The 20,343-nt window shown below is 49.3% G+C and overlaps 1 protein-coding gene across 1 annotated transcript in view; it reads right to left on the bottom strand.

Moving 5' to 3' along the window:
• PLCH2 (phospholipase C eta 2) overlaps window positions 1-20,343 on the bottom strand; it is a 393,557-nt gene that overhangs the window by 79,343 nt on the left and 293,871 nt on the right. The window contains exons 6-7 of the mRNA XM_014574375.3: window positions 13,457-13,627; window positions 6,806-6,899 (exon numbers count right to left, since the gene is read on the bottom strand). Of these exons, the coding sequence (XP_014429861.2) occupies window positions 6,806-6,899; window positions 13,457-13,627 (265 nt within the window). The remainder of the gene's footprint in view (window positions 1-6,805; window positions 6,900-13,456; window positions 13,628-20,343) is intronic.

The raw sequence follows: 20,343 nt of genomic DNA, 5'->3' as shown, positions 1-20,343 counted from the left end.
CTGCCCAGGAAACGAAAACACAAAGAAGCAATCATCTGAATCAGCTTCCCAAAACTGGCCTTCGAGCTGCAGGGAAAATTAACTTGGGGATAAACTGCTGCAAAACTATCTCCATTATGATAGTTCTCGCCTCATTCAGATTCTGACTTTGAGCGTTAAGTGCACGAATTAAACTGAGCTGCTAAACACAGGCTACAACCAGAACTTTGGTAATTAAGAGCTGAATAATCCACACTGAGAGCTCTGGACAGCCTCAAAACTCTGGGTAGGCCCTGGACCAACGCCTGGCTCATAAACCCTGGCTTAATTTTAAGCAGGTGACTAATCCCATGAGTATGCACTAAGTGCTGGGTAAACCAGGGCTTCCTACACAGCTCCTCAATCCTAACAGGGCATATTGGGAGTTACATAGACACACGCAAAGCCAGCCAATCCTGCCTGCCCAGAAAAGGGCCGGGCTGGACGCAAACACTTGTGTAAAAAAAAATCGAACTTGCAAACTCTAGCTCCGACGCCTCCTTGCTGGGAATAATGCCGGTAACAAATGGGAAAAACCGAATTGCCACAATGGGCAAAGCTCAATTTTTCAGATGTCTCTGTGGGATTTTATGTTTTTCCAGCAAGGAAAATCCCAGTATGCCCTCTTAGACATCAAAAGTGTCATGTTCAAAGCAAAGTCGGCAAATTCCCACGCAAACCTGCAAAAATGTAACAACACTCCTAACAGAGACTGTTAGTTGCTTTCAGCTGTGGCTTCCCTTTCCATACAATTCTAGAGGACATACAATGAAGGTTCAAAACCTAAGCTAGGTCACCCTCCTCTTAGGGAAGAGTTCTATAGGATGTAATGGAAAAGAGTATCCATTTTATAGAGACTTTCCAGCCACCATCTAGACCAGTGGTTCTCATGATCTATTAACATTCTATATGTTAAAGAATTTCTATAGGAGCCCAAGTGGTTTAATTCCTATAAATGCAAGAGGGACGTTTCCATTTGAGTAACTGGGTTAGTCCATGTCGAAAGCCAAACAACTGGTGACTAATTAGGATTAGATTGAATCGCTCCGTTGTGGATCTGTGCAGATAAACTGACTCCTGATTTTCATTGAGAAAAAGGTCGATATGCTTTGCTGGCCAGGGACTGGCCTAGTTGAAATCGTTATGCTCTTGGTTTGCATCCGTGGCATAGCCAGAAGGGCCCAGTTGAGTGGGCCCCAATTTGGGTGGGTGGGCAAGAATTGGGGGACAGGGAAAGCGAGTCAGGAGGGGTGAGGGGACATAAGCCCCTGCTCCGCTGCCCAGCCAGAGCAGAGGGGAGCAAGGCCCGGCCCCTTCCCCTTTGGTTCCCCGGGTGGACTGCAGGGGATGGACATGGGGAAAGTGGGTGGGGCATGGCCCACCTCAGACCCAACTGTGGCTATGCTCTTTGTTTGCATTCATGTCACTAAGCATCATGTCCGCACTGTGGCATTTTCCCTTTCCATCAAACGTCTCGCCTGGAAACAAGCAATCAGGCCCAGTAATAGCTCTAGCCACCCTACTTCCCCCACGTATTTCACCCTATTTGGCAGCCTATGGGGGACGCATTCTAGTAAGGAGTCACTTTCAAATCAGCAGGCTCACGACTCCTCTAGCCATCACCAAGACCCAGCAGTGTCAGGCCATCTTGTAGGAGAACGGAATAAACCCTGATTGGCACGCCCCCTCCAGCAACCCATTCCCATAGCTTGCGTAAAAGCAGGCGGCTACCCGAACAAGATCAGCCAGGATGAAAAATCAATAGGATGCATTGCAGACGAGCAAAAATACTACCAGCTGCTCAGAGCAAATTAATCATGCCCTCATTCTGGAAGATAGATGCGACTGCCGAAGGAGCGGGCCTGCGTTTCGCTAATTGGGCACCCTGTGAACTGGCCCCGTTGCTTGTTTCGTACACTTGCTGAAGTTTAGTGCTGAAATTGCCATAATGAGCTAACACTAACTGTGTCAGTCGGCTCCGGCATGAAGAGAAAGGATGGCCTCGGGGGGCGGCTGGCAGTGTGAAACAGACCCCGAAACCTTGGCTCCATTCCCCCAAGAGGAAAGCCTCTTGCCACACAAGGGGGGTTATTTTGCTCAAGAGCAAACACTGATCCTCTTAAATTAGGATCATCTCAGGCCGGTTCCTAGCAGTCAGGTGCCACGTGAGAAGAAGCATCCGCTACGGAGGACACAAACGAGGGCCTTACGTGGCAATCAGAGAACCGCAGGAGCTAACAGGCCCTCCAAGGCAGTGGCAGGGAACTTGCACTGCATTGTGTGTGGCCGTATTGCTTGTGGGGGCAAACAGTGGTCTTCTGTCTTCAGTGCTGATACAATTCAGCCTCTCTAGCTTAGCCCTCTTAGCCTAGGTAGAGGGCACGAGAAAGCTAATGTCTAGGTAACAAAAAGCCATGATAAGAACCACTCTGCACTAGAATACATACATGAAGCGGTGACGGCGTGACGGGGAGCCCCCCGACCCTGCACCCCGTCTGCAACCAGATGTAACTCTCCGCCAGCCAGAAGAGTAAAAATGAGTTTACTGCTTTTCAGAGATACTGCACAGCATAGGCTCGATGTAGGCATAGGATAGGCCGACAGCCCTAGTTCCCTTGGGGGGAAGGGGTTCACAGGCCCCTGAACCCCCTAGACTGGGTTTAGTCTGCCTCCTCCATGCTTCCCTATGCTCAGACTGCCCCTTCTCCAAACCACACAACACTCATCCCCCGGGTAGCCACACCCCTTCCTTTGTTCAAACCCCTTCCCCCTGGCCAGGTGAGAAGCTGCTAGCTATGGCTTGTCCTCAGGGAGACCCCCGCTGGGCAGTGCTTACATACACAGGCCAGTAGGGGTCACCCACAGCACAACACAGCAAGCAGGGAATGCCATAGCGGGCTCAGGGCCACCAGTGTGTACAGCACACCCCACTACGTCACAATGCACAGGCTGAACCTCTCTAGGTTGTCGCCCTCGGGACCTGACCGGTGCTGAACCAGAGAATTTGCCGGATCACAGGAGGTCAATATTGTCTGGCAGCATCACCAACCCTTCCCCTGCTTGCTGGGCTCTTAAGAGACATTCAGGGGTAAATTAGAGCTAAATAACAGCCCAGAACACTGAGAGCCAGGACTGGGGGCTGTAAACAAATTTTATGGGACCGCTGGAACCTTGGCCACGCCCATGATAAGTGGACGTCCGGCTAACTCAAATCATGCCGGACCAGGGATGTTGCCAGACTAGAAACATTCAATCTGCAGCAGCGTTCGGCAGTCTAAGGAAGTTATCAGATAATACAAGTCTCTGTGGGAGGAGCCATGTGGAGGACACAGGGCTCGCTAGACATGGACACATGAACTTTTCCCTGAAGAAGATGCCAATTTAAAAGAGGCTGTGGAATAAGAGGGAGAACGCTTGGGAAAAACCAGCGCTACATGGCCCTCTTCGGATGCTGCCTGAGCAGTAGAGCGGGGCTTTGTCTCCTCTATCCCTCCGTCAGCCTAATGAAGAATAACTCCTGGAGCTCACACATTCTTCTCAGGCATGGCTATTGCTAGATTGTGCTGAAAATGGGCAATTTGTAAGGTGTGTTCTCAACCTCCTCCCCAGCCCCAAAATATATTAACTAGTTGATTAGGTGCACCCAGCCTCTCAAAACCAAGGCAGAGGATAAGACATGGGTACATGAGATGTGCAGACCAGCAAAAACAATTGCAATACCTGCTCCCCATGCCCACAAGAGGCCTGGATGCCTACGGCTTGTCAATCTTTGGCACATTTGAAGACAGCGGCTGGTGTATTTCCTTGATCTGCAGCCCAGACAAGACATTTCCCAGACTTACTCACTCTCTCAGCAGCTTCTGACAGGCCAAATGCTTGGTCAATACCAAGGAGGATCTGAGAACTGCAGCCAACTATCAATAAGCAGTGGTGGGGTACGACAGCATGTTTTGTCATAAACCCCTGCAGCTCCCCAAAGCACTCGCACGTGATTTTCAGATCCCAACAACAGCCAAGGGCAATGCTCTGTGTGCTTCTGCAGGGCCAGGATCTCACAGTGCTTTGTAAGAGGGTAGCAAAGCCAAGCTTTACAGCCTCCTAGGAAGACTCAAAGTCCCATTTGCAGGTGGGTACACTGTTGCAGACTGATCTAAACCCACAGTCCCAGATGACAACAAGGAGTCCTGCGGCGCCTTGGAGAATAACAGATTTATTAGTGCATTAGTAGATTTATTTGTGTCATGGGTAAACCCCACTTCATCAGAGGTATTGGAGTGGGAGTTACAGAAGCAGGGATCTATATAAGGAAGAAGTTGCTTGTGTGAACGAGGCCAATCAAGTCAGGGTGGAAGTGGGTCTTTCACGGTACTTGGTCTGAAGATGTGAATATCCAAAGAGGGGAAATTGCCCTTGTAATGTGTGAACCAGTTGAGATCCTTATTCAACCCTAAGTGGATTGTGTTGAACTTGCAAAGGACGCCAGTTCAGCTGTCTCCCTTGGTAATTGGTTTGTTAGTCTCTAAGGGTATGTCTACATTACCCCGCTAGTTCGAACTAGCGGGGGTAATGTAGTCATCCGCAGTTGCAAATGAAGCCCGGGATTTGAATTTCCCAGGCTTCATTTGCATGAAGCCGGCCAGCGCCATTTTTAAATACTGGCTAGTTCGAACCCCGTGCCGCGTGGCTACACGTGGCACAGAGTAGCTAGTTTGGATTAGTGTAGCCGCGCGGCACGGGGTTCGAACTAGCCGGCATTTAAAAATGGCGCCGGACGGCTTCATGCAAATGAAGCCCGGGAAATTCAAATCCCGGGCTTCATTTGCAAGTGCGGTATGCCTACATTACCCTCCTAGTTCGAACTAGGAGGGTAGTGTAGACATACCCTCTGAGACTTAGTTTCCTAGGATCTCAGAGCAGAACCTAAATCTGACTCCCTGTTTTGTGCCCTGAGCACAAGAGCATTGATTTTTTCCACCCCTAAGACAATGCAGCTCTATAAAAGACAGACACGGGAATCATACCGAGCTCCTCTGCAATAACTTCTCAAACGAGGCCCAACCTACCGGGTCCTGTGTTAGGCTTCAATTTCATGGTAGAATAACAACTGTGCTCCGAAATTTTCTCTCCGCAGCGCAACCAGCCGTGAGTAATGTAGTTGTGTGCCTCTTGTCAAGGTCACCCCGCAATATACGCTTTGCCTGTTATATGTAAGTACTGTTGCTGATAGGCTTGACTTCTCCGTACACAATGCTTATAGAACCGAACATGCAATACCATAGAGCTAATATCTGTGCAATCTGTTTTTGGAGCACAGCGACAGATTGCATTGGAGTCCCCGCTCACGCCACTTTGAGTTCAATGTGGAAGAGAAGTGAAGTTAAAACATAAAGTCAGATGTTCTCCCTCACCCAGACAACCTGGGCTCAATGCAGGAATGAATCTGCTATGCAGGAAGGCAGATAGATAATCACACTACATCTCAAGATCTCTGATAGGATCCGGCTAATGTCCAAACGCAAGGAAGCCAGCCTGATGGACCAGATTCTCCATTCCCACTCCCACACATGGAGCGTTCCCTTTGCTCTAGTGTAGAAGAGAACACAAGGCACAGGGAAACAGAGCTGTCAATCCCCAGAGCAGGGGAGATACGGGGTCCATCTGTCATCAAAGAGGGGACTCCAGATATTGGAAACTACCTTGTCTAGTCGGGTAGAAAAACAGACTGTATCAATTCATACGTGGCCATTCGGCTTCCGTTCGGCACAGCCACACAAGTGGAGGCCACGTTTATTAAAATGACGCACGCAGCTCAAGCCCGTCCCGTACAATGTATAACCAACCACCATTTCCAGGGCCTAACTAGGCTTCTTCCACGCTCTTGGCGTTGATGGGACCACTGTGGAGAAGGGGCCATTATACTGAGTAAGGGATTCAGACTCAGGCTTCAAAGCACCATGTACCGCCCAGTCCCCATGGAAGTCTTGTTCAGCAGCACCTGGGGCTCAGTGAGCACCCCTCAGCTCCAGGCCGACTGAGAGCAGAGGTCTTGGGGGCATTATTGATCAGCCCCACTGAACATTTCAAGACGTGCTCACACCACGGGGCTGCTGGGCGGGGGGAGATTAGCACTTTGCCTGGGATTGTCCCCGATGCCTAGAGGAGTGAAGGGCCTAATCACACTGCATTTCAATGCGGGGTGAACCTCTGTGGTCCGGAACTCTCTGGGCCAGCAACATCCGGGGTCTGGTAGGACCACGAATGTCGCTGGATTGAAGAACCCCAGCGGCAGAGGCTGCCAGAGGCTGGGAGTGGAGCCAGCTGGCTGGGCCAGTGGGGCAGTGGAGCCTGGGGGAGCTGGAGCTCCCAGGGCCACAGAGCGTGCAGAGCTATCACAGCCCGGGGGTTGGGCGCAGCGGTGCCAGATGGCTAGAGAGAGAGCCCAGCAGGCCCTCCCAGCCTTCCTCTGGTCCAGCAAACTCCCTTGTCCGGTACCGGTCAGGTCCTGGGTACCAGACCAGGGAGGTCCAACCTGTAGGACCTGCAGAGAGACTTTCAAAGGCCCAGACAGACACCCAACACCCATTGATCTGAAATGACAGATGCCGCCTCCCTCCAGGTGTCTAACTCCCTTAGGCTCCTTTGAAAATCCCAAGCCACGTCAGTAACTGTAACAGCAAAGCACATACAGCATCTCCCCATGCAAAGTGACATCGTCCCGCACTCAAACATGGCTCAACTTCACACCAGCCATGGGCATTTTCCATAACAGCAGGAAGAGCCAACCTACCGTCAATTCCCAGTGCTCCCTGCTTCTTGTTCTCCGGACACGGTTCAAACTGGTTGATAATTTCCAGGCAGTACTCCTTGGTCACATTTGTCATCTAGAAAGGGAACAAAACATAAAGCAGAGAGCATCTCATTAGCGAAATAACCGTCCGCTGCTCCCCTTGTTCTGTTCTCTCCACGCCGTTGGAGAGCTGGCTGTATTTTCCACACTAGCACTACAATTTTTCAGCTGCCCACTAAAATTCCCACTCCTGCCACTCAGTGTCAGGTCAGATCAGAATCAGGCTGCTCAGTGAAAAGTTATTGTCCCATTGGCCACTGCCTGATCACTCACAATAACACACAGAGCCCGATTTCTGCTTTGTAGGTCAATTTTTGTTTAGTGTTTTTAAGCCCACAGGGCACTCAAACAGCACATGTTTTGCTACGGCCCAATAGGGCCTTTTGGCTGCAGGATTAATTTGTGTTGTCAAAAGGTTTTCACTTTAGAGGCATGCAATGAAACAGAACTCCAGTGGAGAGACGAATGAATTATAATATTTGTCAAGGTATCAGAAGGATGGGAGATTATTAGAAGCCTTCCTTGGTCACCCATTACTTTGATCAATGGTAGGATTCCATTCTGGTCCTCAAGTTGTGTGCAGAGAACAAATTCTGCATGTTCAGAGACGTTGGCAATTAAAAGTTAGGTCATTTCCGGTCAGCTTTGTTTATGTTAAAAGAATGATAGAGCCCTGCATTCTGTAAACAGAGCTGGGTGGCCATTGATTCACCACTGCTGTCACCAGGATTGCTACAAGGCAGGGTCACCGTGCGAGGGGCTGCACACACACAGCCAAATGGAGTTGCCCCAAGGAAAAAGACAAGCAGACTCTCAAAACTACACCCGTAAAACCAAAGGAAAGCCTAGAACGACAGGGACGCCGAGTTAAGGTCTCACGGAAGATGCCTGGAGATGGACATTCTTCATTCAGCCAAAGAGCTGCTGCCTGGCAGTGGCAGGACAGGCATCTTTCGAAGTGCACAAACAGCCATGGCAATCCTGACCTGGAGAAACCACTGGCAAGGGGACTTCAGAGGGATCGGATCTTTCTGTCTTCATGCCCTCTGTGGAGCCTGCTGACAAGGAGCTAATTGTGCTGGCCGTTTGGGCAACAGGAACTCAATACTTTGGGTCACGGAGCAGAGCCTTCTTGTGGGGAGGTTCAAAGCACAACAGCTCAAGGAGGGTGGAAAAAGTATTGTCCCTCCACCGACTGTCCTGGTGAAGCCGGGCTGAGACACAACAGGCCAAAAGTCTCCCCACCAGAAAACCGTGCTAGCAGCATTTACATTTTTGGCCATGCCCAGCAAAGGTAAGATAAGAACAGAAGCAAATAAGAACGGCCAGAATGGGTCAGACCAAAGGTCCATCTAGCCCAGTGTCCTGTCTTCCCACAGTGGCCAATGCCAAGTGCCCCAGAGGGAATGAACAGAACAGGGAATTATCAAGTGACCCTCTCCTGTTGTTAAGTATCAGAGGGGTAGCCATGTTAGTCTGAATCTTGCAAAAGCGGCGAGGAGTCCTGTGGCCTGACGAAGTGGGTCTCTGCCCACAAAAGCTTATGCTCCAACACTTCAGTTAGTCTATAAGGTACCACAGGACTCCTCTCCTGTTGTTCATTCCCAGCTTCTGACAAACAGAGGCTAGGGACACCATTTCTACCCATCATGGCTAATAAGTATTGATAGACCTAACCTCCATGAATTTATCTAGTTTTTTTTTTGAACCCTGGTCTTCACAACATCCTCTGGCAAGGAGTTCCACAGGTTGACTATGCACTGCATGAAGAAAAACTTCCTTTTGTTTGTTTTAAACCTGCTATCCATTAATTTCATTTGGTGACCCCTAGTTCTTATGTTATGGGAATATGTAAATAACTTTTTCCTTATTCACTTTCTCCCTACCTGTTGGTTTTCATGAGACTTCTAGTCCCGCTGCCATAGCAAGGCCTTTCCCTGCGCAGCAATGCTGCAGCAGGCTTTTGTTGTGGTTTTGACAAGGCTCAAACCTAAGTCTACAACACCTGCTCGCTCTATCCCCGTGGAATTCAAGAGGAGAGCCTGAGCGGTTTTTGCTCTCGGCATCAGTGATCAGCTGAGCAGATCGAGTCTTGTGGCCGGAGTTAATTTTCCTCTCTCAGCATGAAGAGGATCAATAGGCCCAGTGAAACAGAAACAGCGGAAGTTGTTTTGGGAGACAACAGGCACAAAGGGGAGGGAGATGTATTCATTTATTTCCTTTGCCAGGGACCCTTGAGACTCTATTCCAGTACAAAAAGCAGAGGCACCTGGACAGAGATAGCCCGGATTAGGTGTTCTCATGCTGACTTCACCATTGCTGCCCATCACCTTGTCTTCCCCACCCCATCGACTTCCCAAATTCCACTGAGAAAAAAGTAGTCCTGGCCAAGTTACCAGTTTGCTGCCTCCCCGTGCCACCTATGACCAGAAACATCCCAGCCTTGTCCTAACAGGCAGAGGGACAGGAGAGATCTCGGGGATTATATCTGGTGGGTCGGGATGGGACAAGGGGCAGCTGAAATGCTCCCTTTCCACAGAGGATGTCGACTTGGGGAAGAGAGAAACCAAACGATGACAAATTCTCAGCCTTAGTGAAATCTTGAAATGATTCCACGGGAATCTCTCTCTCCGTACGTTCTGAATTTCCGGGCTCTTTGGATTGGTTTTACCTAAGCGCTACCAAACTCATCCACCTCTGGGGTCTCGCTGATCCAAGAGCATGTTTCCTTCAGCTTCTGCCAGGTGCCTCCCCACTGCCCCTTCACTGAAGCAGCGCAAAATGGGCATTCATTTCCTGTTCCTTCCGTTGGTCTCCCTGCCCCCACTGCTAGGGGCACTGACTACATCTCTCCCCCTTTGCCAGTCGACTTGAAAGGATCAGCAGCTTCGTCACTGCAATGGGCTTGAACTTTCCCAGAAGAGACTCAGCCCACAGCCTGGCAGGCCGAAGGGTTCGGACAGCTACGCGTTAGGAGCCACTCAGAACCTGGTGAGAAAAAGTGGCAAGGCCCAGGTACGAGTAAGGACCATTCACACTAAGCAACAGAGGAGTGGGTCACAAAGTCTGTGTAGCTGGCACCTCCGGCAGGGCATGCCAGCTCTTTGCGGCAGTCATCGGCACATACAGGTGTTTGCAGGGAGAGATGCCCTACTGTGCAGTGCCCTTTGTCCAGCTCCTATGGCCGCCAAGGGAGTGGTGATTTTATCTTTCAGGCAAGGTCTACACTAGACTTGGAAGCTTGGCTTAACGTACGGACCTCCAGCTACATAACTGGAGTCAGTTGACCTTAAGGCGAGCTTGATGGTGTCCCCACAGCAGGAGGCCGATGGGAGAAAACTCTCAAGTCGGCTTCCTTTACTCCTCACAAAAGCAGAAGTATCGGATGCCAACAGAGGTGCCCTCTGAGTTCAACTTAGCGAGTCTTAACTAGACTCGCTAAATCAAACTCCAGAAGATCAATTGCGACAGCGGCGATCTTCCATTTACTAGACACAAGGCCTCAGAAAACATTTATATTTTTCGTCATTCAGAGCTTATTTTAAAATGATCAACCCACTGATGCTGCCCATAACCAAGATGATCACTTAACTGACAGATGAGTGTTCCCAGCAAGGTGAGTACAGTTGAATTGTGATGCAGAAGATGGCATCGATCAATGTGCTTGTGTACACGTCAGTACGGATGCGTGGAAGATGCTTAGCTTGAGCCATGAGAAAACAAAAACATGCGACACCTCAATTTGTGTCTGTCTCACAAAAGCAGTACAGAGCTGTCAGGAAAGAGAGCCAGCGTCTTCAATCCACAGCAGTGGCTGATGGATAGATGTGACTACCTTGCATAACAAATGCCAGCCTCCTTGCTGAGCCCTTGCCTCCAAGGAACAAATCATTAATTCCACTGTAAGTACCAGCTACTGTCACCGAGTGCATGGAGATGAGTTGGCTGCCATTTAACTGACACCCCATAAAATAACTATGATGAGGGCATCTAGGCAACATTCAACACTTGACTCGTAAAGCCTATAAGCCCTGGAGTTAACGTTTCTGAAGACCTATGAAAGGTCAGGACAGCATTCGGTATTGGCCAAGAATAAAATTCTATTCGAAGAGAACCACTTCTAGTTCTAGTCGCTCATGAACTCTTCTACTGTTCCAAATCAGATGACCGGACATCACAGCATGTGGCGTCTAATACCCACTATGGTGGCAAGAGAAGGACTAGAGAGTTAGCCCTTTCCGTCTTCAAAGCACTTCCCACCGCAGCAGCAACTCCTCTCGATAGCTCTGGGCAGCAGGCCCAACCCCAAACTGAGGGTAATTAAGTGACCTGCCCACGGCCATGCAGCAAAGACACTGAGAGCACAAAAGACAGCACCATTGGATCAGGAACCTCATGCTGGGAAGGGGAAGGCGTTCACTGGAGAGATGTTAACAGGTTGCTTCGCCTGGACTGGTCCCTTGAAACATGTATTAGCTACTTGTGCTAAATTTGTTCCACCTGATACTCAGTACCCTTCCCAATCCTGAAGAGCTCTCTGGATCTTGAAAGCTTCTCTCTCACCAACTCTCTCCCTGGCCCAATAAAAGATATAGCCTCTCCCCTGCTCCCTTGTGTCTCCTACTGTTAAGAGTCAAATGTCTCCATCTAGCCATATGGCCTCAGGATTCTTCTAAAGGAACGAGTACAGGGAAGGAAGGAAGCTACCGCAGAAGGATCTGCATTAGGGAGACAGGGAGGGAATAAGGAGCTTTCAGGAAACCGTCACACCAGGGTTGAAGTGGGACCAGCAGTCATGTTACAAATTCAATTGCTTTTGTCCAGGACATCCGACTGCCTGAATGCCCCACCTACTCCTGGATTGGAGTGGCCATGCGTAGGTAGCTACTTAAACTTTCCAATCATGTCTCAGAAATGCTCTACTTGAAACAAATTAAACATTCATCCCACGGCGCAGTCAGAGCTGGTCAGAAACCTTCGTAACGGTAATGCTTAGTCAGAAAGCCAGCCCTTTATTTTTTCAGTAATGAGTATCTAGTGGAGTAAAAGCCATTGTCAACCACACTTGTGAGGCAGTGGCCACCAAAGCAACTGGTAGGTATGATATTGCAGAGGAGGGTGGGGAAGCACTGGAAGGGTTCCTTCAGGAGAGGGTGGATCTCCACCCCTCGAGGTTTTTAAGTCCCGTCTTGACAAAGCCCTGGCTGGGATGATTGAGTTGGGGTTGGTCCTGCTTTGAGCAGGGGGCTGGACTCGAAGACCTCCTGAGGTCTCTTCCAGCCCTAGGATTCTATTCTATGATTCTATGCTCCTACGGTGACAATTATTGCTCGTTCCACAACATTATTACAGTCATCAGCACGAAACTAAGTCTTCATTTAGGCTATGTCTACTCTGCCGGGAAAAGTCGCAATTTACATAGCTTTTTCCGCTTTTTTCCCCGAATGAGGCTTTTACAAAATTTGGCCCATCTATACAGGACCAAATTTCAGAAACAAGCCTCCTCTTTCGGAACATTCCTTATCCTCTCACCAAGAGGAATACAGGGATGCTGAAAGAACACGTCCGCTTTTTCGTAAACGGTTATCTCAGAATCCAGCATCCTGGAAAAGCTCTGCAGTCTAGACATAGCCTCTGAAAGTCACTGGAAATGGGGAAGCTGAATTCAGTGTCTGAGGTGGACAGCAACTCATTTCTCTAGCCCGTATGGAATTTGTCCTAATCAGAAGGGGACACCTTGTGATACATAGTCAGACATATGAACGGCATGTTTCTATAGTACCTGCCCAGTTTCAGCCAGTTCTATTTGTCCTTCTCTTTTACAATCGCTGTATTTACATAAAACAGTATTAGGGAGAGGCCTTGAATCAAACACAGGGCAAGAATTAAATCTTGCTTGGATTATTCCCTCTGCCATGAGGAGTCATGCCCATGCTCTGCTGTGTGCACCTGAAGCACTCCATTAGTATTGCTTTAAAAATGAATTTAAATTAAAAAACGAGAAAGCGCCACTTAGCACTCAACCCACAAGCTGTCCCCTGCATGCAGAGTATGCTGTGTACAATGACATCCAATTTGAAGATTAGGTGGGGCGTGCAAATTATGATCATTAAGAAATCAACATACCTGGTGAGCTCTGCAGGAATAAAACACAATCCATCTTCCATGCTAAATTAGATGGTTAGCCCATCTTTGCTCTCCTGGCTTATGGAGAGTATTCATTTCTCCTGCGTGCCCTAAATGAGTAGGCCAATCATTCACCCCTCTCAAGGGTGCTGTACGTAAAAAGAAAATGAGCCAGCACTAGCTTAACAGAGTCCTCTTTCCACTTTAAGACCTCCAAACCAAGATCTCAGCAAGATACATCATACTGAGTGGCAACAGGCTTTAAGTTTCTGTGCACAAGGTTTGGACAAGCTCCAAGACCTTGGCAGGTAACCTTGTTATTGCATAAAATGTCACGGTTTGATAGGCTTTCAATCCACCTTGGGATGAAGCCATGAGGGAAACATTAAAAGGTCACCTCTGAATGGAAGGTTGGAACATTGTAGCTTTTCTAAGGGAGAGTAACCAGGGGTCTGCGCAGCCCACCTTTTGCTCAATCTCAAGGAAGCGCTTCAGGTCGTCAGCATCCAGGTAGTCCTTGTGGTTGCTGTAGGTGAGCATGAGCAGGTACAGATCGCGCCGCGTCGACATCATCTTGTAGAAGGCGCAGAACTCGTCGAAGCCCAGCGTGCCCTGGTTATCGTCCGTGTCCGCCTCCTGCAAGAAACAACCACACAGAGCCATTAGGGTGCCCTGGTCTGCAGCAAGATCATTACACCCGAGGGAGTTGAGAAAGAAACTGCAACCACAACTGAACCGCGCAAACCCTCGCATTGTAGCACAAAGTGGGTTTTCACCTGAATGCAGTCTCACCGCGTACTGCTCGGCTCAGGAAGATCGGTTCCCTGGGCTGCAACTGGCCTCACGAATGGCTTGTAACCCCCACACCCACCCCGTTTAACCTTCCTACAAACATGCATCAGTGTGAGCTCCCAGGGCTTGCTTTCCCAGAGGCACCGGCATCCACTAGCCCCCCCTCATCTGAGAGGTTTCCCATCCATGGCAATGAGGCAGGGCACTGTGTAATGCAGGATAGGGGAGAGGACATGCAGCTGTTGAGAAGGTCACTAGAAACAACACCATCCCATCCAGAAGCCCCTCACGCAGGAGTTCACCTGTGAATTAATAGAGCAGCGGTACCTACACACACACACACTTTAATTTAATAGGGTCCCACAGAGGAAACTTAGGAGCGGCAAAACACACTGCATCCAGGCTAACAAGTACATGCATTTCAGCGGTTCTCAACTCTGCCCCACTGCACCAGCCTACCAGGCACAAGACCTTCCCTTTGATGCATGAGCAGGGCAGCAGTGAGGTCAGCCAGATGTCTATCACTGTGTCCTCAGAGCACCAGCAACTGAGTGAGGCCTTATCTACACTGGCATGTTTTGATGCCCAAAACTGCCTTTTGGCAGCAAAGGAGTGAGAGCGTTTTCATTGCAAGGTGACTTTTGTTGGAAAAAACACCCAGTTTTGGCAACAAACAACTTCCAGCCCTGCAAGAGACTTCTCTTTATTGTCCAGCCCTCTCTTTATTGTCAACAAAGAGCCAGTGTGGACTCTGCTGTTTGTTTTGTTAAGAGAATTGGCTTCCACCAGTATCCCAAAATGCCTGCCTCAATCAATGTGCTCAATGTTTTGTGATCTCTGCTGCCCTGCAGGAATGCACCCCTCCCCTTTCAAAGCTCTGGGAAGTATTTGACAGCTAAGTGAGCTGCTCCCTTTGAGGAACAAACAAAGAACAAATAATTGGCATGCTCCTGCTCTGCCCTGCTAGGAACACAGCGGCAGGCAGACAGTTGCTGCAGGAGGAAGGCTGGAGAAACTGCTGTGCTGCCTTGACATTCCTTAGCACGGACAGGTCACAGAGCTATGAGGGAATTCCAAGGACAGGGCTCAGCTCTGCCTTCCCACTACACTGCACTGTGGAATGCTCACCCACATTGCTTCGCTCTGTCGACAGGGGAGCTAGCAATGTGGCCATGAAATGTCAACAAAGAAAGGTCTGACCAGTTTTCACTTTTGGCGACTTTTACATGTTGACAGCACTTTCAGCGCCAAACCTTCCCAGTGTCGACATACCCTGAGTGTGTTCGTAGCTGGAGGCCACTGACATGCATTCTGTATGACAGTAGTGCCGGCCTACAGGTCCCAGCAGAGTTCACGGACCCATAATGCTAGGTGCTGTGCAAACCCATGATACAAGAGACCGTCCCTCCCTACCCAGGGGTGGCTTAGAATCTAAACAGGCCAGACAAAATCTGTAACAGGAAATACCTTCCCCATTTTACTGAAGAGCTCAGGAGAGGATCCTCTGCATCCCAGGCCAGTGCCTTAACCATGAGGCTCTGCCTCTTCTGTCTAGTGGCAGGATTCAGCCCATTATCCACTGAGACAGTGAGTCATGCCTCTCCCCCATCTCCAGAGAGGCTGTTCAGTCATTCAGCATGTTTCTCCCTTGGCATTCTTTGTGAACAACACAACTTAAAAACCCAGCTCCACTCCAAGTCTTCCACAGAAGTGGGTTTTAACCCCAAAAGCTCCTGACATACTATATTTGTTAGTCTCTAAGGTGCCACAAGACTACTCAATGATCTATCGGAAAAAGGTATGCAAATTGTGCTCTGCAATTTGCGTACCTTTCTCTGATAGTTTTTCCGAAAGAAGCTTTTCCGAAATTTGGCCCATCAACACTGGGCCGAATTTCGGAAAAGCCTCCTCTTTTGGAAGAGCCCTTCTTCCTCATGGGAAGAGGAAGACAGGGCTTTCGAAAGAGCACGTCTGCTCTTCCACACAAAAAAAAGACAAAGAGCAGTCGCGTTCCCTGGATGTGGCGGAGTTTTTCCAAGATGCCTCCAGTATCCTGGAAAATCCCCGTAGTCTAGACACAGCCCGAGACTTAAAAACAGTTATTAATCAATTAGAAATACACAGAGCTACAGGAGTGCGAAAATGTCCCATGAAATAAAATATCCATTAAAAACCTCACACCACAGAACACAACTCAATTCTCTCCATTACGTTGTCCCCGATTATTCACGGATGTTTCAAAGGGGGCAAGTACTTTTCCCCTTTGAGACCCAAACACAGTAGGATTCTTCACAGGGTTTTAAAGTTGGATGAAGTTCAAATATTAGCAGAGGCCATTATATCGGAGCCTGTTGGAATGCAGCTTCAACAATACAACAACAAAAAATCAATTTGGATTAGCAATTTCACATTGTGTCTTAACTGGATCACTGAGCTATTAAGAGTTGTTTTACACCTCTAACTCCTTTAAGTGCAAAAATCTGATTCCATTTTCACTTTGCCATCACCTCGCCCTCACGCTCCATTAGTGTTCATTTGTGCTAATGACACCGGCCGCCTGTGCGATAACGCTTTGTGATGTCCTCTGGACTATAGATCAGCTCTCATTCCTGTCACCCATCAGCCCCAAGAAGGATTGCCAGGGTTGGTCCTCTCCGTCACTTCCATCCTCTTACTCCATGCTAAAGGGAACCCAAGCTTTGGGGACTAACGCAGCCGTTCTCAAATTGTGGGGCATGACCCAAAAATGAGTCTTGACACCATTTTCTCCAGGGCTACTTGGATTTGAACCCTCTGGGGTTTGTAGTATTTTTTGTGGTCAGAGAGGAGTCGTGGTGCAATGGAGTTTGAGAGCCCCTGTGCAAATGTATCCTAAAATGAGAGGGGAGCATGATAGGATAAGTGTAGAAAATTACAGGCAAGAAATTTGGCACCTGGACTGCCACCAGCAATGCACCTCTCCCGCTCCTTCCAGCCAGCAGCCTCAAAGGCACTTTCCAGGCATTAAGCCTCCCAAGAACATGGTAAGTAGATAAATTACAGCCAGCAGTTCCACAGACGGGTAAAGCGAGCCCCAGGGATGCTTATGGAGTCAGGGAAACAACCATGATCAGAACTAAACAAAATCCAGCTCTGTGTCCCCTAGGTAAGAGTCTTGATGATTTTCTGATTGATTTTTCAGGGGGAGGAAGAGGGACCGTTTGCACGAGGGCTAATTTTTAACTGGTTATTTTTTTTGATAGACAAATCACAAACGGCAAAAACTGCACCTGCGTTTGTGAGATGCAGAATATACAAAGCCCCATTACGCAGGGGGCTATGCACCAGATTTGGGACTGCAGGCAGGTCGCTGTCCAGTAAAGTTCTCAGATTTCTACCTGCCACAAACTGCAAGCCTAAAGAAAGCACAGGGAGAAATTTGGTGGGTGAGTATTGTACCACTACCCCTCCGAGGCCACCCACCCACCCTTAGAAGTGGCTCAGATACACAAGAACGGCCAGACTGGGTCAGATTAAAGGTCCATCTAGCCCAGTGTCCTATCTGCCAAGAGGACCAATACCAGGTGCTCCAGAGGGAATGAACAGAACAAGGAATCATCACGTGATCCCTCCCCTGTCACCCATTCCCAGCTTCTAACAAACAGAGGTTAGGGACACCATTCCCACCCATCCTGGCTAATCACCACTGATGGACCTAACTGCCATGAATTTACCTAGCTCTTTTTTGAAATGTAAATACGGCTGTTAACTTGCATGTCAGCTAATGGGAGCTAGCTGTGAAAGACCCCTCACCCCACAAACTCAGTGGAGGGGAGGGCTCTCGTGTGGCCATCAAGCCTCTCAAGAGAAAGAACAGCTGATATGTGCCACGCGGTTTTGTGCCTAGCGAAAAGGACTAATCAAATCTCCCAGAGCTGCTGGGCTAAGCAATACCAAGGGCAGAAATTATTCGGAACAAACGGTCCACCCTTCCGCCAGGTAATCCCTCCCTACAAATGAATTCTGAACAGTCTATGATGGGCAGATGGAAGGGAAAATACTTCATTCAATGCAGCCATATGAACTATGCAAACAGAGCTTGGTCTAAAAAATAGGGCAGATAAGGCGGAGTGAAGTCAATACAATGGCAGAGAAGGACTCTGGGGTATAATGAAAAAAAGCCAACCATCCGGAACGGACAGAGATCTCCTGAACAGCGAGAGCAAGCTGAAAGCAGCTGGGGATTCAATCTAGAGTCTACCTCACTGACACTGAAGTTTCAGTGAAAGCTGAGCTGCCGTGATGAAGAGGAGAGGAGGAAAAACAACCCCCTAACCAGTAAATTGTAATGATGAAGAGCTGCTTGAAGGCCTTAGGACTCAGTCGCATTGTCTGGCAACACATGATCTGATTTTATCTGGGGACCCTCAGGAACCGGGTCTGAAGTCTCTAATAAGGCACGCCTGTGGATTATGCCAGGGGAAAGATAAGATGGCTGCTGAATAAGTTTGCAGAACAACAGATCCAAGTCAGCCATGGCTCATTTTTGCAGCAGTCACTGTAAAAATCAGGACCACTTGCAGCCACAGATGAACTCAGAAATGTAGGAAGGGAAAATGCTTAAATATCTGCCTGAACCTCCTTTCCCCCCCCCTCCCCAAAAAAAATCACAGACCAGAAGGGTATGTCTACACTACAGCACTAATTCGAACTAACTTAGTTCGAATTAGTTAATTCGAACTAAGCTAATTCAAATTAGCGCATCCAGACTTAAAAACTAGTTCGAATTAGCGTTTTGCTAATTCGAACTAGCATGTCCACACTGAGTGGACCCTGAACTGAGGTTAAGGATGGCCAGAAGCAGTGCCGGCAGGGCATCAGATTAGGACTTAGAGTGTGGAGCTGCTTTCTCAGGCTAGCCGAGGGCTGTGCTTAAAGGGACCCGATCCCCACCCTGGACAGACAGTTCTCAGGGGTTCCCCGCTTGCAAAGCAGTCCTGGCTTGGAGTGTCCTGAGTGCCCACACTCGGCACATCACAGCACTCGGCCATCAGCCCGGCTGCACTTGCCGCAGGCTGCCATCTGGAGGGGGGGTCAATCAAAGGGCTTCAAGACAGTTTCCACCCCGAGGAGCCCGTAGAGCCAGCCCAGTCCTCCCCATCGGGGGCTCGTACCCCATTCCTCCCTCACCTCCTTCCACTTACCCCTCCCTAGCCCCCCTTCCTCATGTACAAAATAAAGGACACGTGTGTTCAAAAATAGAAACTCTCTTTATTGAACAAAACTCTGGGAGACTGGGAAAAGAAGGTGGGCAAGGGGAAGAGAGAGGGTGGGAGAGGGGAGGGCAACTAAAATGATCAGGGGTTTGGAACAGGTCCCATATGAAGAGAGGCTAAAGAGACTGGGACTTTTCAGCTTAGAAAAGAGGAGACTGAGGGGGGATAGGATAGAGGTCTATAAAAGCATGAGTGGTGTGGAGAGGGTGCATAAAGAAAAGTTCTTCATTAGTTCCCATAATATAAGGACTAGAGGACACCAAATGAAATGAATAGGTATCAGGCTTCAAACTAACAACAGAAAGTTCTTCTTCACAAAGCAAATAGTCAACCTGTGGAACTCCTTGCTGCAGGAGGCTGTGAAGGCTAGAACTAGAACAGAGTTTAAAGAGAAGTGAGATAAAGTCATGGAGGTTGGGTCCATGGAGTGGTATTAGCCAGAGGGTAGGAGTGGTGTCCCTGGCCTCTGTTTGTGGAAGGCTGGAGAGGGATGGCACGAGACAAATGGCTTGGTCATTGTCTTCGGTCCATCCCCTCCAGGGTACCTAGTGTTGGCCGCTGTCGGCAGACAGGCTACTTGGCTAGACGGACCTTTGGTCTGACCCAGTACGGGCATTGTAAGCTCAGGGCTCAGGGTCGGGGGTCTCAGTGGACCACCTTGATTTTCATGCACACCTGCTCCTGGGTGGCCAGGCTGGCAGCTCTCCTGCCCTAGACGGCCACTTTCCGGTGCCTAGTGTGGAGGTCGTGGATGAGGTCCACGATGTCTGCACTAGACCAGGCAGGCGCCCGCCTCTTGCGGACCCGGGCAGGCTCCTGGGAGCCGCCAGCCTGGTCCCGGGAAGAGGCGGAGGGCTGGGTAGCAGCGGGTGGCCGGCTCGAGCCATGCCAGGGGCAGGGTCTGCTGGCTGGGTGCTGGCAGGCTTCCACCTGGCACGGGCACCGTAGCCAGCCCGTGCCCCTTTAAGGGCTCCTGGGCCGGGAGGGGGGGCAGACGAGTTTCCCTGGTGGTGCCCAGAGTGGCCACCAGGGAAAGCTGGGGAGGGCTAGCCTCCCACTAGTTCCAATTAAGTGGCTACACACCCCTTAATTCGAACTAGTTAATTTGAACTAGGCGTTAGTCCTCGTAGAATGAGGTTTACCTAGTTTGAATTAAGCGCTCCGCTACTTCGAATTAAGTTCGAACTAGCGGTTTGCATGTGTAGCCCCTATCAAAGTTAATTCGAACTAACATCTGTTAGTTCGAATTAACTTTGTACTGTAGACATACCCGAACCGATCAAAAGCTTAAAAATATTCAAAAAT

The sequence above is a fragment of the Pelodiscus sinensis genome, chromosome 23, assembly GCF_049634645.1.
Source record: "Pelodiscus sinensis isolate JC-2024 chromosome 23, ASM4963464v1, whole genome shotgun sequence".
Classification (NCBI taxonomy): domain Eukaryota; kingdom Metazoa; phylum Chordata; order Testudines; family Trionychidae; genus Pelodiscus; species Pelodiscus sinensis.
Note: the sequence above shows the minus strand (reverse complement) of the source record. Positions and strands in the feature narration are given on the sequence as shown.